The sequence below is a fragment of the Bos taurus genome, chromosome 9, assembly GCF_002263795.3.
Source record: "Bos taurus isolate L1 Dominette 01449 registration number 42190680 breed Hereford chromosome 9, ARS-UCD2.0, whole genome shotgun sequence".
Classification (NCBI taxonomy): Eukaryota; Metazoa; Chordata; class Mammalia; order Artiodactyla; family Bovidae; genus Bos; species Bos taurus.
The window spans coordinates 41,192,698-41,217,277 of record NC_037336.1 but is presented as its reverse complement, the minus strand read 5'-3'; the positions used below and the strand labels follow the sequence as shown (position 1 = coordinate 41,217,277).

At 42.4% G+C, this 24,580-nt stretch overlaps 1 protein-coding gene across 5 annotated transcripts in view; it reads left to right on the top strand.

The window, feature by feature from the left end:
- Positions 1 to 20,734, top strand: part of ARMC2 (armadillo repeat containing 2) — a 242,905-nt gene extending 222,171 nt beyond the window's left edge. For 4 of the 5 annotated variants that reach the window (XM_059889700.1, XM_059889698.1, XM_024996614.2 and 1 more), the window contains 5 exons: positions 6,211 to 6,333; positions 6,645 to 6,758; positions 8,460 to 8,592; positions 8,925 to 9,085; positions 20,303 to 20,734. In XM_059889700.1, coding sequence (XP_059745683.1) covers positions 6,211 to 6,333; positions 6,645 to 6,758; positions 8,460 to 8,592; positions 8,925 to 9,085; positions 20,303 to 20,460 — 689 coding nt within the window. In that variant the 3' untranslated portion in view covers positions 20,461 to 20,734. The remainder of the gene's footprint in view (positions 1 to 6,210; positions 6,334 to 6,644; positions 6,759 to 8,459; positions 8,593 to 8,924; positions 9,086 to 20,302) is intronic. The other variant, NM_001075801.2, reaches the window with a different exon arrangement.
- Positions 20,735 to 24,580: the final 3,846 nt, after the last annotated feature.

The following is a 24,580-nucleotide window of genomic DNA, read 5'->3' as shown; positions in this document are numbered from 1 at the left end:
CTGGGCAAGCTAACTAATTCTCCCACCAAGGCAAGAGAAAAAATGGATCCCTGGACACCGCCCAAGATCTGGCATCATCAGTCCCATGATAGAGAGAACTGGGGCTGAAACTTCCTCTTTGCTAAGTGTTAGACACTCACCCAAATAATTCCCCGGGAGCCATCTTTCTGGATAGCCCGTCCATGCATCTCACAGATGTTTAATTAGCACCTGCAACGTGCCATACAGTTTTATAAGCCCTTTACATGTATTAACACATTTAAACTTAGTAATGTAGCTGCGATTATTACCCCACTTTGCAGACAAGGAAACTGAGCCCCAAGGAGGTTAAGTGACTTGCACACAGTCACACAGCCAGCAGGTAGACAATCAGGATTCCAGCTCCAGAGCCACGGCCAAGCAAGCGAGGATACTCTGGAGACGGACACACCTGGGTCGGGAAGATCCCCTGGAGAAGAGAATGACAAACCACTCCAGTATCCTTGCCTGGAAAATCCCGTGGACAGAGGAGCCAGGAGGTCTGCAGTCTGTGGGGTCCCAAAGACTTGGGCACGACTGAGCGACTAATACTTTCATGTATTTGAACTAAGAAAACAGGCAATTAGAATCTCATTTATTCTTGCTTTCTCCAAATATTGTTTGAGTTTCTACCAGGTACAGGACCCATGCTGGCTGCTTTGGGGTGGGGCAGAGGGGCCACTGGCTGAAGGGCCAGTGTGTGTTCTCTGTAGGGTAACAAATGACTGAATTTCCCTTTGAATAGAGTAGACTATAAAAAGATCATTCTCTTTAATGAAAAGAAGGCCAAAAGGAGAGATAATTAAATCAAAGTGTAAGAGCTAGCACAGTCCTCCTGCTCAGCTCACAACCTCCCTCTTATCCCTGAGGAGCTTTGGCTTCATACAGGAGATAAAAGATACTATTTAATTATAACAAAGAACGAAATCTTGCCATTCACAGCATCATGGGTGGACCTGGAGGATATTATGCTAAGTGAAATAAGTTAGACGGAGAAAAACAGATACTGTCCTGATTTCACTTATTTGTGGAATCTAAAAAAATAAACACATGAAGACAACAAAACACAAACAGACTCACAGAAATAGAGAACTAACTAGTGGTCACCAGTGGGCAGAGGGAAGTGTCTGGAGGTGGGGGGCTGGCAAGGTAGGAGTATGGGATTAAGAGGTACAAGCTGTGATGTATAAAATAGATAGGCAACAGGATGTATCATCAGGGCAGGAATTACAGCCAGTTATTTTATAATACCTTTGGGAGTGTAATCTATAAAAACATTGAATCATTGTGTTCTACATTTGATGTAATACTGTTTATCAACTATATTCAGTTTTTCTTTTTTTTTTCTTTTTTAAGAGGTAAAAGGCACTACTTAACCAGTAGAACCCAGTGGGCAAGTCAGGGCCCAAGACATGCACAGGCACTGAGGTGACTCCTTCCCAGGCAGGTGATGACTGATGGCCAGGCAGCGAGGGGGCCGAACGTTCTCCAGGCTCTGGGGGCCATGCACTGTGCCCGAAGAGAAGCAGAGACTGCTGCAGCCAGTTTAGTATAACCCTACTCCTGACTTTTCCTCTGACATCCAGACCTGTATGTCCACCTAACTGCCTTACCTAATCTCATCAACCATGGCTACTTCAGAGGTACCCCAAGAGATCTAACTCATGACCTTACCCCCAACTGGACCTTCTTCCTATTAATTCAGAGAATGGGATTGCTGTCCATCCAATTTTGTAATCCAGAAACCCAGAGGTCATCCTGGGTGGTTGCTCTCCCTCATCCCCCAATCCAGCCTTCACCATGTACTGTCTGTTTTCCTCCCTAAATAGTTTTGCAGCCTGGCCTCTGTGCTCCATCTCTGCCATCACCCCCACCTCCTGATTGGTCCCCGACATCCGCCCTTCTCTGTACTGTGGCCTAAGTCACCAGGAGATGAGTCTGGAGGTGGAGTGGAAGGCAGGGATAAAATTACTGAGGGTCTTATCTGCTAAGCTAAAGGATTCGTTCATTCATTCATTCACTCATTCTTGCATTCATTAACCACTTATTATTTTTTTACAACAATGGAGTTTATTATTATTATTGTTACTAGCTTCAAAATTTTTTCATATAAACTTTATCCTGATCCACCCCCAAGACACTGAAATGCTACAGCTTTCTGTTTTGTAAGTTGATATTTCCAGGGAGGTTCAAGTTCTTACTTTTTAAAAAATTTTTATTGGAGTGTAGTTACTTGACTTTGTCATGTGACTTTCTGCTGTAGAGCAAAGTGAATTAGTTATATGTATGTTGTTGCTGTTCAGTCACTAAGTCGTGTCCCACTCTTTGACCCCACGAACTGCAGCACGCCAGGCTTCCCTGTCCTTCGCTATCTCCTGCAGTCTGCTCAGACTCTTGTCCATTGAGTCGGTGATGCCATGCCACCACCGCCTCCTCTATCATCCTCTTCTCCACTTGCCGTCAACCTTTCCCAGCATCAGGGGCTTTTCCAGTGAGTCAGCCCTTTGTGTCAGGTGGCCAAGGTCTTGGAGCTTCAGCTTCAACACAGTTTCTTCCAGTGAATGTTCAGGGTTGATTCCAGCCTTTGCTTCATCCAGCCCGGCATTTGCGTGATATGCTCTGCATACAAGTTAAATAAGCAGGGTGACAATATACAGCCTTGACATACTCCTTTCCTGATTTGGAACCAGACTGTTGTTCCATGTCCAGTTCTAACTGTTGCTTCTTGACCTGCATACAGATATATCAGGAGGCAGGTAAGGTAGTCTGGTATTCTCATCTCTTTAAGAATTTTTAAAGTTTGTTGTGATCCACACAGTCAAAGGCTTTAGCATAGTCAGTGAAGCAGAATGTTTTTTGGAATTCCCTAGCTTTTTCTATGATCCAGCAGATGTTGGCAATTTGATCTCTGGTTCCTCTGTCTGTTCTAAATTCAGCTAAATTCAACTGAGAACATCTGGAAGGTCTCAGTTCACATACTGTTGAAGCCTGGCTTGAAGGATTTTGAGTCTTTCCTTGCTCATGTGTGAAATGAGTACAATTGTGCAATACTTTGAACATTCTTTGGCATTGCCCTTCTTTGGGATTGGAATGAAAACTGACCTTTTCCAGTCCTGTGGCCACTGCTGAGTTTTCTAAATTTGCTGGCATATTGAGTGCAGCATCATTTTTAGGATTTGAAATAGCTCAGCTGGAAGCCCATCACCTCCACTAGCTATGTTCATAGTAATACTTTCTAAGGCCCACTTGACCTCACATTCCAGGATGTGAGTGACCACACCATTGTGGTTATCTGGGTCATTAAGATCTTTTTTGTACAGTCCTGTGTATTCTTGCCACCTCTTCTTAATATCTTCTGCTTCTGTTAAGTCCTTGCCGTTTCTGTCCTTTATCGAGCCCATCTTTGCATGAAGTATTCCCTTGGTATCTCTAATTTTCTTGAAGAGATCTCTCGTCTTTTCCATTCTATTGTTTTCCCCTATTTCTGTGCACTGTTCACTTAAGAAAGCTTTCTTATCTCTCTTTGCTATTCTCTGGAACTCTGCATTCAATTGGGTATATCTTTCCCTTTCTCTTTTGCCTTTCACTTCTCTTCTTTTCTCAGCTATTTATAAGGCCTCCTCAGACAACCACTTTGCTTTCTTGCATTTCTTTTTCTTGGGGATGGTTTTAGTCACCATCTCCTTCTTGTATAATGGTATGAACCTCCTTCCAGAGTTCTTCAGGCACTCTATTTACCAGATCTAGTCCCTTTAATTTATTCATCACCTCAGCTATATAATCATAAGGGATTTGATTTAGGTCATACCTGAATGGCCCAGTGGTGTTCCCTACTTTCTTCAATTTGAGCCTAAATTTTGAAATAAGGAGCTCATGATGTGATCCACAGTCAGCTCCAGGTCTTGTTTTTGCTGACTGCGTAGAGCTTCCCCATCTTTGGCTGCAAAGAATACAGTCAATCTGATTTTAATATTGACCATCTGGTGATGTCCATGTGTAGAGTCATCTTTTGTGTTGTTGGAACAGAGTGTTTGCTATGACCAATGAGTTCTCTTGGCAAGACTCTGTTAGCCTTTGCCCTGCTTCATTTTGTACTCCAAGGCCAAACTTGCTTTGTACTCCAGGTATCTCTTGACTCCCTACTTTTGCATTCCAGTCCCCTGTAATGAAAGAGATGTCTTTTTTTGCTGGTGGTTCTAAGAGGTCTTGTAAGTCTCCATGTAATCATTCGACTTCAGCTTCTTCGGCATTAGTGGTTGGGACATAGACTTGGATTACTGGCATGTTGAATGGTTGGCCTTGGAAATGAACCGAGATCATTCTTTCATTTTTGAGATTGCACCTAGCTACTGCATTTCAGACTATTTTGTTGACTGTGAGGGTTACTCCATTGCTTCTAAGGGATTCTTGCCCACAGTAGTAGATATAATGGTCATCTGAATTAAATTCGCCCATTCCCATCCTTTTTAGTTCACTGATTCCTAAAATGTCAATGTTCACTCTTGCCATCTCCTGTTTGACCACTTCCAATTTGCCTTGATTCATGGACCTAACATTTCCAGATTCCTGTGCAGTACTGTTCTTTACAGCATCGGACTTTACTTCCACCACTACACACACCCACAGCTGGGTGTTGTTTCTGCTTTGGCTCTACCTCTTAAACTTTTTGTGGAGCTATTTCTCTGCTCTTCCCCAGTAGCATATTGGACACCTACCAACCTAGGCGGGCTCATCTTTCAGTGTTCTTTTTGCCCGTTCATACTGTTCATGGGGTTCTCAAGGCAAGAACACTGAAGTGGTTTGCCATTCCCTTCTCCAGTGGACCACGTTTTGTCATGACTAGCTGGGACATGCCCTTCAGCCTCTCCACGCTGCTAGATGACATTCCTGGCGCCACTGTTGGCCTTCGTCGAGTGTGTAAACCTTCACTGGCTGTTGGATGTTGGTCTGCATGCTGCCCGGGGCCCAAGGCAGAGGCCCTACTGGAGTCGCCAGGATGGGGGTGTTGGGAAGGCTGGAACCAATGTTGGAGAAGGCCCAGGAGCAGAGGACACCCCGGCCCTCTTCACTGCTGTTCACCATATCCATTCCTTTTTTTAGATTCTTTTCCCAAACAGGTCGTTACAGAGTGTGTAGTGGAGTTCCCTGTGGTATACAGCAGGTTCTTACTCATTATCTGTTGAGCATCACTCTGTGCAGATACTGTTCTAGATGCTGAGAATGTGATGATGAAAAGAACGAGTCCTTAGTCTCATGGAGCTTACACCTTAGAGCTGGAAGACAGACATTAAACACATAAGCCAGGTGGTCCCATGTGTTATAGGGAAGAAGGGGAGGGGATGTGCATAACAATGCTATTTTAAACAGAGTGGCTGAGGAGACTGTGTCCAGTAAGGTGATAGCTAAGCAGCAGCCAGAAGGACATGAGGAGTGAGCCAGGATAACTGGAGGAAGGAACACACCAGACAGGGGGACTAGCAGTGCAAAGTTCTTGGGCAGGCTCAGGCTGAAATGCTCAAAAAGAGGGAAAGACTGGTGTGGTTGGCATCAGGGACCTGGGGCTGGAGCAGCAAATAAGGCGCGGGAGGTAAGGACTGGGCAGCCAGGTCAGGCCTGTGAGCCGGGGGTGATGAGTGACGTTGTCTGACTGACTTTTAAAGGGTCTGCACATTGAGGGCAGGCTCAGGGAGGCCAAGGCGAAGAAGAGAAGCCAGTGAGGAGGTGAAAGATGGACTAGGTGGTGGTAGAGGAGGTGAGAGGCAGCCAGAGCTTGCGTGTTTGGAAGGCAGCCCTGATAGGAATTATAGACGGATTAAGACCCAGGGCCATTCTGTTGGGAGGTCGAGGGTCCGGGGAACAGACTCCCAAGGTGCAGGCCCCAGGATAGTTCTGGGTCAGGGTGTACCAGCTCTGATCACCTTTGCATACAGGGACTAGATCAGCCTGACTTTTCCAGACCCCTGGGTAGAGGGACTGAGCTTAGAGGGTTCCAAATGCTGGCCTGGAGTGGTCCCCGGCCGTGGGCGCATTTCCCTGCAGGAAGAGTCACGGGAAATAAAGCAACAACACGGCGTTGGTGTAGACCTTGCCTGGGACAGCGGCGTGTCCCTGCACCAGCTGGGCTGCAGTTAGGAGGTCGTGGCTTCTGCCCTGTAGCGAGTCTTTGATACCCTTATGCTCACTTTATTTCAGAATCCAAGTCAATTGATGATTGTGAGGAGCTGGTGATCAACACTACAGCAACTATCAACAACTTATCTTACTACAAAGTGAAGAATTCCATAATTCAAGACAGAAAGCTATATATTGCTGAATGTAAGGTTCAGAGTTGGGTTTGGGTAGATGCACGCTCATTTAAGGTTTTGACTTTATTAACTAAACACAGAATTAGAGGCATTTATAGTTTCTGACTTCTGGTACAAGTATCTAAGAGCCTGATTTAATTCTAAAAAAGTTGAATATGAGGATACATTAGTTTCTTAGTTCTTGCTTATGTCCTCTATCGTTGGAATTTTATTATCACTTTTAATTTTTAAGTTACAGTATTTAGCATGGTATTGGTTTCTAATAGCCTTTAACTTAAAACTTAAATTCACTGATTTTATTTCTCTGGTCACCAAACCCAGTGCTCTTAAAGCTCCTCGTGAGTAACAACATGGATGGAATCCTGGAGGCAGTGCGTGTTTTTGGAAATCTCTCCCAGGACCATGACATCTGCGATTTCATAGTGCAGAAAAATGGTGAGTTAATGACACACATTCAAAAGCAGTCACGTCTTGGCAATAAACAACTGAGCAGTTTCGCAGCTTGGGTCACAAGAACATGACACTTGTTTCTGCTTTGGGACAAGTGGTGCTTTACATTCTGTTCCATCTATCTGTAAGGCTCTTGGCTCAGGATGCCAAGATAGATCTGGGCTGTGTTCTCAGGGTTTCCCTCTCCCTGAAGAGTGGTCTTTTGAGTTTTGAGATGGTGTGTGTATGTGTTTATGTTTAAGTGAAACGAGTAATCTATACACATCATTTCTGTCCATGGGAATGGACTCAAAAGACATGCTCCTTCATGCACTGGAATGTCTATTATAGTACTGCTTGTAATAGTGAAAAATGGGGACAACCTAAATGTCCATCAACAGGTAAGAGGATAAATATATTATGGTATATTCATGCAACCAAACTTTTACAGCAGTTAAAATAAATGAGCTAGAAGTTCATGTATCAACATGCATCAACCTCAAACACATACTATAGGAGCAAACAATCTAGTAGTAATAGGAGGACACATGTGAAATAATACCATTAATATTATATTAAAACATGCGAAACGGTCCTGGGTATTGTTTATGTAATGTGCTCACGTGCTAATGGAATAAGGCATAAATGCATTTGGAATTAGAAACTCCACATTTAAGACAAAGTTACATTTGAATGGATGGCCCAAATATAAAATTGGATCTGTAATGTTTTATTTCTTAAACTGTGTAGGAGGTACATAACAGTGTATACTAAACATACTATTTTTCTCAAGTATCTCATGTAAAAACAGTAACTAAAAATACCTAATTATTCATGTTCGTGATAGAAAATTTATATAATACAGATAAAAAAAAAAAAACACTTCCCCAGAGATAATTGTTAAATTTTGGTGTATATTCTTTAAACTTTTAAAAACATATGTGATTCAGCCTTTGCCAAGCTCACTGCTGACCCATCAGTAGGCCAAGGTCAGCATGGCGTGGCTGCCTCTCAGCTGAACAGTGGAACAGGAGCACACACCCATTCATTCTCCCCCAACCCCTGCTGGGGGCAATGAGCAAACAGGACAAACAGTTCTGTTTCTAGGAGTAAGGGAAGGCGGTGGGGGCAGGGGGAGCCTGTCCTGATATAAGACGTCCCCTACACTGAAAGTCTGGCCTCCCTGCGCACTGGTTTCCAGCAGTCTGAGCAAGTCTTCTCTTACAAGCTATGGCCTTGGAGGACTTCCCAGGAAGATCACTGAAGCCTACTCCCCCTGCCCCGCTTCCAGGGCTGTGTATTTTAAGAAAATTCCTGCTGGAGGTTCAAAAGAGCCCTTGAGAACAACCAGAAGTTAGAGATGAAATGAATGGCACCTGTGTGATTGGAAGGAGGTGGTTCCCTCCTCTCCACTGGCAGGGACTTTACCACTGGAAGGGAGAGCTGATGCTGCGGTGGATACAGCAGTACCTGGGAACAGGGACCCTGGGGGGCGGGGAGCAGGTTCTGAAGTGATGGGTGTTGGGTGTTGGTGAAGGCACTTTCCCCACTGGGCAGTGGGGAAGCCCTACAAAGAGTGGGCTAAATCCCCTAGCAGGGTTTCTAGTTTCACAAGCTGCTCCCCATTTCCCCTCTGCCATTTGTGGAATGAAATACAGCTGGGGCCCTTGCGCTTAACTGGTCTGCATTTGTTCTCTCCCTTTCCAGTCCACAAGTTCATGATTGCTCTGCTGGATGCTAAGCATCAGGATATTTGCTTTTCTGCCTGTGGTGTTCTCCTAAACCTCACAGTGGATAGAGACAAGCGACTCATCCTAAAAGAAGGAGGCGGCATTAAAAAGTAAGTTCAAGGCACGGAGTCCTGACTCTATCAGGATTCACAGGAGAGCTTAGGCCCCTCTCCTCATTTCTCCCAGGCAGAGATATTTCTCCACCTGGAAGTGCCTAGCTAGGCTAAAGAGGGGATTTAGATTCCACTGGACACTTAAAATAATTCAGAAGTAGGTTATTGCTTAAATTTGTTAATTACTTAAATTGGTAGATGTGAAATTATTTTAATAACACTGAATTATATATAAAATGTATATTCAGTATCAAAGAAAGTTAATCATCATGTTAAAAATGTAAAAGAGATGCTGACCTAGTAACTTCTCAGTTTGACTTTTCACTCAGGTTAGTGGATTGTTTAAGAGATTTTGGGCCTACTGATTGGCAGCTGGCCTCCTTGGTTTGCAAAACGCTATGGAACTTCAGTGAAAACATTACCAATGCTGCATCCTGTTTTGGAGATGAGGCTGCCAACACACTCTTAGCCCTGCTGTCATCATTTTTAGGTAAGACTCCTGACTGTGAATCTGTGAATCTTATCAAAATGAGACAAATTGTTTCCTGTGACCTGTGTAGATAAAGATCGGTAGGCCTTTGGGTAGCTTTTTTTCGATAAGGAGCAAGAGACGTTAAAGACGATTATAATTTGGAGATAACCTGGAAGAGGCTGAATCTTAAATACAGTGGGGACGTGAGGACTTTTAACTCATTGGGTGCTGTCATGATTTCTTTTGTGGCTTTCCCCCTTTTTTTTGAATTTTCTATAAGCTTCATAAATAGACGATCTGGGCATAAATGTATTGCTGTTGTTTAAAAAGTATATAGACATTGTTGTAATTGAGAAAATATGGTTAAAAGCTACTCTGAAATAAGTCATGCTTTTAAGGAACCTATGCATATATGATTGTGTTATGTGGGGAAAGTCTGTGAAATTATTTGACATTACTATGTGGTCCGACATACACTGAAAGGTAGGAAATCACTGATACAAACCAAAGGAAAGATGAGAGTGTCTTCCATTGCAAAAGTTTCTATTTTTAGGGTAGTTCTCCTCATCCTGGGTTAGGTCTAATAGCAGTGATTTAGGTCAGAAGTGAGTGGAAAATCTTCATTTTCAAAATGAATATGTGCCTATCATCTCCCAAGCACCGTGTTAGCTCAGCAAAGCCATGCGGAAAGGCTCAGTGTGACCCAGAGGCTGTGAGTTCAAATTCTGACTCTCTGGGATGGTGTGATTCGACATAAGACTCTCTCAGAACCTGTCTTTTCATCTGTAAAGTGGGGGCGTTATATCTGTGCTGTGTTGCAGGGAGTTGTGAGAATCAAACAAGCGTCCTAAGAGCATTCCAGGAAGACTAGAGGCTGTAGTCAGGCAGTTCTGAGTTAAGGTCTCACTTTATCACATGCAAGGTTTTAACTCAGGGCATATTAACCTCTGAATGTATGTCTTCTCATGTCTAAGGTGGGGATGATTGACATCCACTTTGCAGAGTTGTTGGGCTTCCCTGGTGGCTCAGACGGTAAAGCATCTGCCTTCAATGTGGGAAACCGGGGTTTGATCCCAGGGTTGGGAAGATCCCCTGGAGAAAGAAATGGCAATCCACTCCAGTATTCTTGCCTGGAAAATCCCATGGATGAAGGAGCCTGGTAGGCTACAGTCCATGTGGTGGCAAAGAGTTGGACACGACTGAGCGACTTCACTTTCACTTGCAGAGTTGTTAGGGTGATAAATGAATAGACTTGCACAAAGAAATTCACATAGAACCTGACACACAGCTAGTTCTCAAAACATGGTTGTGAAAATGCTTGGGAAATTCTATTGTTGTAACAATATGTTATTAAACAGGAACTCCGGACCAGAGCTGTTTGAAAGAAAGCTATACAATAGGTTCTTGTAGGTTATCCATTTTAAATATAGCAGTGTGTACATGACCTTGCCACGGTCCCAAACCGTCCCTTCCCCCGGCAACCAGAAGTTCATTTTCTAAGTCTGTGAGTGTCTTTCTGTTCTATAAGTAAGGTAATGTGTGTCACTTCCTTTTAGATTCCACATATAAGGGATGTCATATTGTATTTCTCCTCTGACTGCACTCAGTATGACACTCGCTAGGTCCGCCCATGTTGCTGCAAATGGCATTCGTTTTAATAGCTGAGTAATATTCCATTGTATATGAAGTACCACATCTTCTTTATCCATTCCTCTGTCGGACATTTAGGTTGCTTCCATGTTTTGGCTATTATAACAAATATTTGGGTTCATGTATCCTTTCAAATCATGTTTTTCTCCAGTTAGATATCTAGGAGTGGGATTGTGGGGTCATATGATAGTTCAGTGTTTAGTTTTTTAAGGAACCTCCATACTGTTCTCCATAGTGGCAGTGCTAATTTACATTCCCACCAACAGTGTAGGAGGGTTCCCTTCTCAAAATGAGCACATTTTTAAATGATTGAGGTTCACATTCTGCTCTGTGGACTTGAAGTTTTCTTGGATTGCTGGGAGCAGAAGTGCACTCAACTTGCTTTAATTCAGTTCTCAACTGGGGCAGAACATTGGAATCAAAATATATGGAATTAAAAAGAAAAATCAATCAAAAAAACCACACTTGTCCTGGCCCCATCCCTAGGAATTCTGATTCAGGAGCTCTTGGGGAGGCCAATTATCTGCATCATTAAAAAGTTCCACAGGTGAGTTTGCTATTCGGGCAGCACTGAGAACTCCACCCTAGTTAGTGAAGGAGCTGAAGGGAAGGATGCCCTGGAAAGAAGGAAGCTGGGAAACATGCGCATTGTGCAGAGCCTGCTGGACCAGCACTCAGGATGTGGAAGGCAGCCCATGAGTAGCAGGCATCATCTACCCGACCCTGCTGAGACCCAGCAGTGCTCTGTCTCCTCTCTTAAGGAAAAAGGCCTTTCTCCCCCTCGTTTGCCTCTAGGCTCCTGTGTGGCCATGGCTCCAGCTGTCTCAAGGCCGCTTCTTGGTGCTGTCGTGAGTGGGCTTCTGTCTCCTCTGCTGTTGGCACGACTTTCTGTCTCCCATTTGGGGAGAAGATGTGACTGGTTCCATGAGTCATCTCCTGGGCTCTAGGCTTTCGTGCCTCAGGCAGCAGCTGCCTCCACTGCAGGCTGTCTGTGGCTTCCTTTGGCACCTCAGGCTGGGACAGTCAACCATATGTAGCAAACTGGTGGGGCCGTGTGCACCACCTAAGAAGGGATGTGGGCATGGCTGGCTTCACACGCGGGCAGCGCACCTGGCGTGCCCTTGACTATAATGGGCCTGTTCCTGCCTCTTCCCCCCGTCAGCCCTCCCTGGAGCAGGACTAGGCTTCCCCTCATGCTTCCCTAACCTTGCCCCTTTGCTCTGGCCAGGTCTCTTACCTGCCTGGCCCAAGGCTGCCGGTCCTAGCAGGCCCTTCCCGTGAGCTTTCCAAGCCCACAGTCACAGGGAAGCTGTACTGCTTACATAGCAATTAATCATGAGCTGTGTAACTTGCTCTGTATTATTGTTTGGTACCTTTTGTTTGCCCACTCCAACGGAGCCACTTTAAGGAAAGGATATTGCCTTGGGCAAAGCAGGTTCTTGATAGATGGTTGTGGATTAACTGACAATGGTGGTATCTTTAATAGTGCTGTATGCTTTTAAAAGGACGTTCATTCTATCCTTCTAAGATCCAAGGTCATCAGCTAGGTGACAGTGGAGGTAGGTACGTCTAGGAGGGTTAAGTGACTTGCCTAAGATCATACTGTAGCAAAAGGGCTTTTCATCAGAAAGTAAACATTGAGCCCCTGTATTTTTCTGCTGTTCCATTACATAGTATGCCCTTACCCCACCCCATCCCACCCAACCCTGGAAGGGGATGGAGGCACAGGTAAGAAAAATAAATACAGTCCACCAGGGAGCCAGGTCATCATCAGAGCATGGCATGCACTTCTCACGTGATCACGAGTGCTGCTTATAAGCCGTGAGGACCGGCTACTTCCTGGCTCTTCTCTCCACAGTGTGGACCTCAGAGCCTTACTTCTGACACGGGCTGTAGTTGTGTCTGGCCAGCTGGGTGGCAGCAATTGAAATGGATATATGAGTGAGAGTATACTTAAATTTCAATTTTTTTAACAGCGATAGGTTAAAAAAACAACAGGCCGTTTTGAAAACAGGATGAGCTGTTATATCACAAAAGTCCCACAATGTAGTGTGAGCACTGTTTTTAGAAATCACCGCAGGGCAATTGATATAGCAATGTAAGTTACCCAACTTTTTCGTGATGGGAAGCTGGAAAAAGAAAGTAATGGGACTCAGTGTGGTTGGGATGTTGACAGTCTTTTAGGAAAGTGACTTAAAAAGAATGTTGTCTAAAACTTCCTGATGTGCTATAGCCACTTCTCATAAACTCATGAGCAATCTGTTTATCTTGAAGTTCTTATGTGGTGTGCCCTGGCACACTACCATGAGCTTCTCTCAGGGCTGCTGGCAACTGGTGATCACCAGTATACACTGGTGATTAGTGTGTACAGTTTGCTATTGTGAACGTAAATGACTCTGGGTTATTTTATATTCATCTGAGGTATGTGGAGGGCTTCCCCAGATTGCTCAATGGTAAAGAATCTGCCTGCCAATGCTGGAGATACAGGTTTGATCCTTGGGTCAGGAAGTCCCCTGGAGAAGGAAATGGCAACCCACTCCAGTATCCTTGTCTGGAAAATCTCATGGACAGAGCAACCTGGTGGGCTACAGTCCATTGGGTTGCAAAGAGTTAAGCACGAGTTAGCAACTAAATAACAAGATATGTGGAACTTAGAACCTAGGTTATGTGATAAGGGATAGAGGGGGCCCCAGTGTTCAAAGTAGAGGGTCACATCATCATGCTCATGCCAAAGAGTCATCAGGTGCTTCTAGAACATGTGAGAACTGTGCCTTATAAGAGTTACAACAGTAATCAAACCCCTGGTAGCTACCTGGTGCTGAACACTAGGCTAGGAAAGAGTGCAGTGATGCACAGGATCCTTAAACTGTAGTAGAGACCATGTTATAATGGTCACTGACAGAGTTGTTTTGAGTCCTTTTGTTGTCGTTGTTTAGTCACTCAGGTGTGTCCGACTCTTTGTGACTCCATGGACTGCAGCACACCAGGTTCCCTGTCCTTCACTATCTCCTGGAGTTTGCATAAACTCATGTCCATTGAGTCAGTGATGCCATCCAACCATCTCCTCCTCTGTTACCACCTTCTCCTCCTGCCCTCAGTTTTTTCCAGCATCAGGGTCTTGTCCAATGAGTCAGCTATTCACATTAGGTAGCCAGGGTATTGGAGCTTCAGCTTTAGCATCTCTCCTTCCAATGGATATTCAGGGTTGATTTCCTTTAGGATTGATTGGTTTGATCTCCTTGTTGCTGTTGAAGGGACTCTCAAGAGTATTCTCCAACACCACAGTTGAAAAGCATCAATTCTTCGGCACTCAACCTTCTTTATGATCCAACTCTCACACTGTACATCACTACTGGAAAAACCATAGCTTTGACTATACTGACTTTTGATGGCAAAGTGATGTCTCTGCTTTTTAAGATGCTGTCTAGATTTGTCATAGTTTTTCTTTGAAGGAGCAAGCATCTTTTAATTTCATGGCTGCAGTGATTTTGGAGCCCAAGAAAATGAAATCTGTCACTGTTTCCACGTTTCCCCCCATCTATTTGCCATGAAGAGATAGGATCAGCTGCCATGATCTTTGTTTTTTGATGTTGATTTCAAGCCAGCTTTTTCACTCTCCTCTTTCACCTTCACCAAGACGCTCCTTAGATCTTCTTTGCTTTCTGCCATTAGTGTGCTATCATCTGCATATCTGAAGTTGATGTTTCTCCCGGAAAACTTGATTCCAGCTTGAGCTTCATCCAGCCTGGCATTTCACATAATATACTCTGCATATAAGTTAAATAAGCAGGGTGACAATATACAGCCTTGATGTACTCCTTTCCCGATTTTGAACCAGTCCACTGTTCCATATCTGGTTCTAACTGTTGCTTCTTGACCTGCCTACAGGTTTCTCAGGAGGCAGGTCAGGCGGTCTGGTAGTCCCATCTCTTTCAGAATTCTCCACAGTTTGTTGTGATCCACACAGTCAAAGGCTTTGGCATAGTCAACGAAGCAGTAGTAGACTTTTTTTTTTTAATTCCCTTGCTTTTTCTATGACCCAGCAGATGTTGGAAATTTGCTCTCTGGTTCCTCTGCTTTTTCTAAATCCAGCTTGTATATCTGGAAGATCTTGGTTCATGTACTGTTGAAGCCTAGCTTGAAGGATTTTGAGTATTACCTTGTTAGCGTGTGAAATGAGTACAACTGTATGATAGTTTGAACATTGTTTGGCATTGCCTTTTTTGGGACTGAAATGAAAACTGACCTTTTCCAGTCCTGTGGCCACTGCTGAGTTTTCGAAATTTGCTGGCATAGAGTGCAGCACTTTCACAGCATCATCTTTTAGGATTAGAAATAGCTCAGCTGGGGTCCTATCACCTCCCTAGTTTTGTCTGATGCTGGGAGGGATTGGGGGCAGGAGGAGAAGGGGACAACAGAGGATGAGATGGCTGAATGGCATCACCGACTCGATGGACATGAGTTTGAGTGAACTCCGGGAGTTGGTGATGGACAGGGAGGCCTGGCGTGCTGCGATTCATGGGGTCGCAAAGAGTCGGACATGACTGAGCGACTGAACTGAACTGAATGCTTCTTAAGGAGAAGGCAGTGGCACCCCAATCCAGTACTCTTGCCTGGAGAATCCCAGGGATGGGGGAGCCTGGTGGGCTGCCATCTATCGGGTCACACAGAGTTGGACACAACTGAAGCGATTTAGCAGTAGCAGCAGCAATGCTTCTTAAGGCCCCCTTGACTTCACATTCAGGATGTCTGGCTCTAGGTGAGTGACCACATGATTGTGGTTATCTGGGTCATTAAGACCTTTTTGGTACAGATCATCTGTGTATTCTTGCCACCTCTTCTTAATCTCTTCTACTTCTGTTAGTTCAGTTCAGTCGCTCAGTCATGTCCGACTCTTTGAGACCCCATGAATCGCAGCACACCAGGCCTCTCTCTCCATCACCAACTCCCAGAGTTTACCTAAACTCATGTCCATCGAGTCGGTGATGCCATCCAGCCATCTCATCCTCTGCCGTCCCCTTCTCCTCATGCCCTCAATCCCTCCCAGCATCAGGGTCTTTTTCAATGAGTCAATTCCTCGCATGAGGTGGCCAAAGTATTGGAGTTTCAGCCTCAGTGTCAATCCTTTCAATGAACACCCAGGACTGATCTCCTTTAGAATGGACTGGTTGGATCTCCTTGTAGTCCAAGGGACTCTCAAGAGTCTTCTCCAGCACTACAGTTCAAAAGCATCAATTCTTTGGCACTCAGCTTTCTTCACAGTCCAACTCTCACATCCATACATGACCACTGGAAAAAACATTGCCTTGACTAGACGGACCTTTGTTGACAAAATAATGTCTCTGCTTTTCAATATGCTATCTAGGTTGGTCGTAACTTTCCTTCCAAGGAGTAAGCATCTTTTAATTTCATGGCTGCTATCACCATCTGCAGTGATTTTGGAGACCCCCCAAAAAAGTCTGACACTGTTTCCCCATCTATTTCCCATGAAGTGATGGGACTAGAGGCCATGATCTTGAGCTTTAAGCCAACTTTTTCATTCTCCTCTTTCACTTTCATCAAGAGGCTCTTTAGTTCTTCTTCACTTTCTGCCATAAGGGTGGTGTCATCTGCATATCTGAGATTATTGATATTTCTCCCAGCAATCTTGATTCCAGCTTGTGCTTCTTCCAGCCCAGCGTTTCTCATGATGTACTCTGCATATAAGTTAAATAAGCAGGGTGACAATATACAGCATTGATGTACTCCTTTTCCCATTTGGAACCAGTCTGTTGTTCCATGTCCAGTTCTAACTGTAGCTTCCTGACCTGCATATAGGTTTCTCAAGAGGCAGGTCCGGTGGTCTGGTATTCTCATCTCTTTCAGAATTTTCCACAGTTTATTGTGATCCACACAGTCAAAGGCTTTGGCATAGTCAATAAAGCAGAAATATATGTTTTTCTTGAACACTCTCTGTTAAGTCCTTGCCATTTCTTTCATTTATACTGTCCATCTTTGCATGAAATATTCTCTTGGTGTCTCTAATTTTCTTGAGGAGATCTTTGGTCTTTCCCATTCTATTGTTTTCTTCTATTTCTGTGCATTGTTCACTTAAGAAAGCTTTCTTATCTCCTTGCTATTCTCTGGAACTCTGCATTCAGTTGGGTTTATCTTTCCCTTTGTCCTTTGCTTTTCACTTCTTTTCTCAGCTATTTGTAAGGCTTCCTCAGACAACCACTTTGCCTTCTTGTATTTATTTTTCTTGGGGATGGTTTTAGTCATCACTTCCTGTACAATGATACGAACCTCCACCCATAGTTCTTCAAGCACTCTGTACCAGATTTAGTCCTTTGAACTATTCATCACTTCTATTATGTAATCATAAGGGATTTTATTTAGGTCATACCTGAATGGCTTAGTGGTTTTCCCTACTTTCTTCAATTTAAGTCTGCATTTGGTAATAAGGAGTTCATGATCTGAGCCACAGTTAGCTCCTGATCTTGTTTTTGCTGACTGTATAGAGCTTCTCCATCTTTGGCTGCAAAGAATATAATCAATCTGATTTCAATATTGACTGTCTGGTGATGTCCATGTGTAGAGTCATCTCTTGTGTTGTTGGATGAGGGTGTTTGCTATGACCAGTGTGTTCTGTTGGCAGAACTCTTGTTAACCTTTGCCTTGCTTCATTTTGTACTCCAAGGCCAAACTTGCCTGTTACTCCAGATATCTTTTGACTTCCTACTTTTTGCATTCCAGTTCCCTATGATGAAAAGGACATCTTTTTTTGGTGTTTGTTCTAAGAGGTCTTATAGGTCTTTAAAGAATGGTTCAACTTCAACTTCTTTAGCATTAGTGATTGGGAGATAGACTTGGATTACACTGATGTTGAATGATTTGCCTTGGAAACAAATGGAGATCATTCTGTCTTTTTTGCGATTGCTCCCAAGTACTGCAGTTCAGACTCTTCTGTTGACTATGAGGGCTACTCCTTTGCTTCTAAGGGATTCTTGCCCACAATAGTAGATATATAATGGTCATCTGAATCAAATTCACCCATTCCCATCCATTTTAGTTCACTAATTCCTGAAGTGTCAATATTGACTCTTGCCATCTCCTGCTTGACCATGTCCAATTTACCTTGATTCATGGACCTAACATTTCAGGTTCCTATGCAATATTGTTCTTTATAGCATCAGACTTTACTCTCACCACCAGACACAACCACAGCTGGGCACTGTTTCTGCTTTGGCTCAGCCTCTTCATTTTTTCTGGAGCTATTTCTCTGCCCTTCCCCAGTAGCATATTGGACACCTACTGACCTGCGGGGCTCATCTTTCAGTTTCTGCCTTTTTGCCTTTTAATCCTTTCTAAAACCTTACCTAAAATTCTAGTGTTTGGAAGTGTGCTGTGTACAAAGAAAGTTGAACAATAACTGGTTATCTAAATCAGTACTTTTCACACTGTAACCAGTTTGAAAAATGAAGCAGCAAACAAAGAGAATATCAGAATATATTACATGTAGAAAAGATAAGTATTCTGTCATGAAACATTTGTATTTGTTTATAAATATGTTAATATGTGTATATAGTCATCATGTAATATGGACTTCTCCTAGGTTACAGTAAAAAAAAAAAAGTTTGAAAATCATAGATCTAAGGTTTTCTTGGGTTAGCTTCTGCTGTTCATTGCAATACAAGTTCCAAATTTAACACCTAGTGTAATATGACATATTTTATGCATTTGCTGTATTCACTTTGCAACTTGAGACTGCTTTTGTCTTATCTATAGTTATTTGGCCACTTTTGTTATCTTGCCTAACCCAATTTACAATTAATAGGGTACAAGTGTAGATTAACTAATTATACGTTGAGCCTCAAGAAAAGTAATATAGTCTCAATGTTAGATTAAGAAACCCCAGACACCAAAACAGTGACTTGGCTAAAATCATCAAACCCAGCCAAAGTCCTGGACAGAGAGAAAGACTGCAGGTTGCCTGGGCAGCCATCAGTCCTAAGCTGCTTTGGGAAAAGAGCATAAAAAAAGAGAATTCATTTTTAACGAAAGTTTAGTACTCAGAACATCTGCAGAAGAGTGAGCAGGAAGTAGATCTAGGAATTGAAGAGCACTCAGAGTCACACAGACCCCTCTAGTTTGGAAATAGCCCAACAGGAAGGCCTTTCAAGGCATCAGACACCATCTGGATTCTCCTCCTTTCAAGGCCTTGATTATCAAATGGGTGGGGAGAGTCAGGTTTGCTTACAGGGGTCTCCATGGAGAGCTTTGCTGAATTGTTTGTGTCTGCCCAGAACTTATCTCAGAGTTGCATAGCTATCCAATTGGCTGGGGGAGAGGACGGGAAGGTACAAACTGGGATTCCAGACTTATCTTATTCTGGGTGGTGACACCAACACCAGTAGTGCCAAAGCACACACAGTGTACTTTGTGTGTACCGAGAATATTCAGGGTAGGAAACTTGATGTAAGCACCAAGGAAGTGTTTGATGGTAGGATTTAGTGGACCTTATGAAAGAAGTTTGGAAATTATGCAAGCAGCAATATTTGTGGTCACTTTAGGACTTAGTGGTTACCACTTAAGAAGGCTGCCTCAGCCTCAGACCTAAGAAGTGGCAGAGCCAACCTTCTGACTGGCAGGCCAGTGTATTTTCCTGAAGTCCTTCTCATGGGTTCCAGTGTAAACAGAGAGAAATGCAGTGGCAGGTCGGTGCAGAAACCTCAGTAGCCATCTGTCTTCCAACTTGGGTTGGATATACTTTCACGATATTCACAGAATTGAAAGTGCTGTTGGATTAAGAAACAAATCAAGGTTGTAATTTTGCATTTTTTTAACAAGTGCTTTTCTGCATTATACATCGATTCACTTGGGATTCTTATATTCTTTAGGATTCTCAAAGTCTTCCACTTTTCACTTTTCTTGTGGAGAGCATAAGGTGGCAGAAGGAGGGAGGTGTTATCTTTTCAAAGAAGTTTGTCCAGGCTGCTCTGAAATGAGCAAAGTTGGTTTTCAGTCAGATTCAACTGTGCTACTTTCCCAAAAGATTTCCTAACTTCTTTTATATTTGTCAACCACTAAAGAATTAATAATTAACATTTTTAATGTGCAGATAAGGAAATAATCTATTCATACTTTGTTTATTCTGAGAAATTGTGATCTATCTTTTGGATATAAAGTTAGATGTAACATTAGGGATAAATTGAAGTAAGAACTCAATTCAGTCTAGGGTTTTTGTTTTTTTTTTTAAGGAAGATTGCTATCTCTTTTATTATTATTTTTTTTGCCACACCACACACTATGCACAATCTTTGTTCCCTGACCAGGGATCCAACCCCAGGCCCCCTGCAGTGGAGGCATAGAGTCTTAACCACTTGGACTGCTAGGGAAGTCCTCAAGATTATATATTTTTTTAAATTAAGAAACTATCATACACTTACTTAAAATTTTTTCTATAAAGAACTACTCCTGTAAAAAACCCTTGTTGCAATTAGAGATGACTCAGGATGAGTTTAACTCATGCCATCAAAAATTAAACTTCATTCAGTAGGATTACATTTCTAAATAATTGCTGTAATTTTAATTTTTCTGATGCAGATGAAGAACTAGCATTGAATGGGAGTTTTGACCAAGACCTAAAAAACTATCACAAACTCCACTGGGAAACAGAATTCAGACCGGTGGCACAGCAGCTTCTAAACCGAATTAAGAATCATCACACCTTCCTGGAACCTCTTCCTATTCCTTCTTTCTAACATGATGCAGATTAACAACAGAAACAGGAAGTCAGGTCTCCATCATTCTTAAGAAGTGGTAACAAGCATGAACTTTTTCTTCAATATTAACAAATATTCAAAGTTTTTCAGGTACTTATTTTAGTGAGTAGTCTTAGTGTATTAAAAGAAATAAGCATTTCTTCTTGTCAGGTATTGTGGAAAAATGAATATACATGTGGTGCTTCCTGCTATGAGAAATTTAAGATGAAAATATATTCATGATATTTCTAAGTAAATGACTTTTTATTCTGTTCTCTATTGAATAATTTAGTTCTAGTCTTAAAATCCTGATGTCACAATTCTAGAATTTAATTGCTTGTCAGTTCAGTCAATGAACTGTGTAATGAAGACAGATTTTATGTACAGAAAGAATAGTGGTCAACACTGTTAGGAATACATTACGACATAAGCATCTGCACTAATTTTTACAGCTTTTAATAATAGTCTTCTGGTTAGGTACCACTATTTTTCTGGTTGTCACATTGAGAGGAGGGGGAAGCAGAAAAATTTAGAGAAGACTGCTTTGGGCCATCTATTCTTTATTAAATAAGTAAAATAGATGAAAAAGAGAGAATTTTCCCTTTTTATTTTTATTTGAAATAAACAGTAGACCAGACAATTCTACTTATAACTCTCTGTGATTATAGAGGTGACCTAATATACTAGAAGTATATGGCAGATCTCAGTTTGAATCCTAGTTCTCCCCTGCCTAGGTTTTGGGCAACTAACTTAATATTTTTAGCTTAAGTGTACAATGTAATCATGTAGTTTAGGAACAAACAAACAAAAATGGGCAAATTGTCCAGTATGCTGACTGATGTGTAATAGGTACTCAATAAATTATGGTTTTCCACCCTTTGTAGGATAAGATTGGTCTTTGAATAAATGACCAACACCAAAGAAACTGAGATAACCATTGATATCCTAAATTAGCCAAAGAAAGATTCAGAATAAAAGTAGATTTGATACTCTGCTCTGTAGGGTTAGAGATGAACCATTAATAACATAAAAACTCATCTCTTACCCTAACAAGATACCAAGACTAATGAGATAAAGGCAGGCTTTTAAGAGACTAGATAGACTCTTATAAGTCTATTAGAAAAACCCTAAATTTCCAGAAGCAAATAGACTTTCCAAGGGCTCCTCTAGTTTGGGGCTCATCCCAGGCTGGGGCTCAGCAAAATCATCTAGAGACACTCACTGTAGTCTGTCATCCATGAGTATATGCTACGAGATTCACTCCAACAGTTGAAATCTTTTTTTTTTTTTTTTTTAATATTTATTTGGCTGTACTGGGTCTTAGTTGTGGCATGTGGGATCCAGCTCCCCTATCAGGGATCAAACAAACCCGTGTCCCCTGCATTGGGAGTGTGGAGTCCTAACCACTGGACCACCTGGGAAGTCCCTGGAAACATTTTTTAAAAGTTTGATAGGCTAATCTCTCCAAAACATTTGAAGATCTAAGTATTTTTACCCATGAAGTGAAGTCGCTCAGTCGTGTCTGACTCTTTGTGACCCCGTGGACTGTAGGCCACCAGGCTCCTCCATCCATGGGATTTCCTAGGCAAGAATATTGGAGTGGGTTGCCATTTCCTTCTCCAGGGGATCTTCCCGACCCAGGGATCGAACCCAGGTCTTCCACATTGCAGGCAGACGCTTTAACCTCTGAGCTACCAGGGAAGCCCATTTTTACCCATAGCAGGCTATATATACTACTTTCAGTGAAAAAGATAAAACTCTCTTCCCCCTAAAAGAGCCCCCTCGGTATTTATAATTAATATAATAACTCATAGTAGAATACCATTATATTTGTTCTCCGTATTAAACTCCTCTCCCTCAGATTCATCTGCAAGCTGGACCATGTGGAACTATCTCAGTTCATTTCAGTTGCTCAGTTGTGTCTGACTCTTTGCAAACCCATGGACTGTAGCACGCCAGACTTCCCTGTCCATCAGTTCCCAGAGCTTGCTCAAACTCATGTCCGTCGAGTCGGTGACACCATCCAACCATCTCATCCTCTGTCGTCCCCTTCTCCTCCTGCCTTCAGTCTTTCCCAACATCAGGGTCTTTTCCAATGAATCAGTTCTTTGCATCAGGTGGCCAAAGTATTGGAGTTTCAGTTCCAGCATCAGTCCTTCCAATGAATATTCAGGACTGATTTCCTAAGGATTGACTGGTTTGATCTCCTTGCTGTCCAAGGGACTCTCAGGAGTCTTCTCTAACACCAAAAACCATAGCTTTGACTAGACAGACCTTTGTTGGCAGAGTAATGTCTCTGCTTTTTAATATGCTGTCTAGGTTGGTCATAACTTTTCTTCCAAGGAGCAAGCGTCTTTTAATTTCATGGCTGCAATCACCATCTGCAGTGATTTCACCATCTGCAGTGATTTTGGAGCCCAAGAAAATAAAGTCTCTCACTGTTTCCACTGTTTGCCCATCTATTTGCCATGAAGTAATGGGACCAGATACCATGATCTTAGTTTTTTGAATGTTGAGTTTTAAGCCTACCTTTTCACTCTCCTTTTTAGTTCTTCTTTGCTTTCTGCCATAAAGGTGGTGTCATTTGCGTATCTGAGGCTATTGATATTTTTCAGTATCTTGATTGAGATCTTGATTCAATCTTGATTCCAGCTTGTGCTTCATCCAGCTCGGCATCTCACATGAAGTTAGATAAGCAGGATGACAATATATAGCCTTGACGTACTCCTTTCCTGATTTGGAACCAGTCTGTTGTTCCATATCCAGTTCTAACTGTTGCTTCTTGACCTGCCTACAGATTTCTCAGGAGGCAGGTCAGGTGGTTTGGTATTCCCATCTCTCAAAGAATTTTTAAAGTTTGTTATGATCCACACAGTCAAAGGCTTTGGTGTAGTCAAAAAAGTAGAAGTAGGTGTTTTCCTGGAACTCTCTTGCTTTTTTGATCCAGCGGATTTTGGCAATTTGATCTCTGGTTCCTCTGCCTATTTGCTTACCTTATTATTGGAACTATCAGATCAGATCAGTCGCTCAGTCGTGTCCAACTCTTTGCGACCCCATGAATCGCAGCACGCCAGCCCTCCCTGTCCATCACCAACTCCTGGAGTTCACTGAGACTCACGTGAACTCTGCCTACCTTGGAACTATCTGTCTACCTTAAAAACTACAGTGAAAAAATTTGCCATCTTAACCATTTTTAAATGTTTCAGTGGTGTTAAGCTTACTCATGTTTGTCTGCAAGGTTCTTCCTTTGCAGAACTTTTTCTGCAGAACTTTTTCATCTTGCAAAACTGAAACTCTGTACCCATTAAACAACTCCTCCTTTCCTCCTCTTTCCAGCCCCTAGCAACCACCATCCTACGTTGTTTCCATGAATTTGATTTGATTAGGTCCCTCATACAGCATTTGTCGCTTTGTGACTTTTATTTTTCTTAGCATAATGTCTTCAAAGTTCATCCATGTTGTGGTGTGTGATGGGATTTGCTTCCTTTTAAGGCTCAATAATATTTTCTTGTATGTTTATATCATATTTTTCCATCCGTTAACTCATCAGGACATTTGGGTTACTTCTGTCTCATGGCTATTGTGAATAATGCGACTATGAACAGGGGTGTATAAATACCTCTTCAAGATCCTGCTTTCGGTTCCTTGTGATGTATACCCAGAAATGGAATGACTGGATGATATAGTAGTTCTACTGTTAATTTTTTGAGGAATGTCTGTATTCATTTCTGCAGAGGCTATATCATTTCACGTCACCAACAGTGCACAAGGGTTCCCATTCTTTACATCTTCTCCAGCACCTGTTTTCTGTTGTTGTTTTGGTAGTAGCCATTCTAATGGTTGTGAAATGGTGTCTCACGGTGGTTTTGATTTGCATTTCTCTAATAAGTAATGATATTGAGTATCTTCACATTTTTATTGGCCATCTATATATCATCTTTGGAGAAATGCCTGTTGAAGTCATTTGCCACTTCAAATTTTTATATTTTTATTATATTTTTACTTATTTTAAAAAATTTGTTAAAATTTTTTTAATGTAGTTGGTTTTATAATGTGTTTCAGGTGTGTAGCAAAGTGATTCAGATACACACACATACATTTTTTAGATGCATTTCTGTTA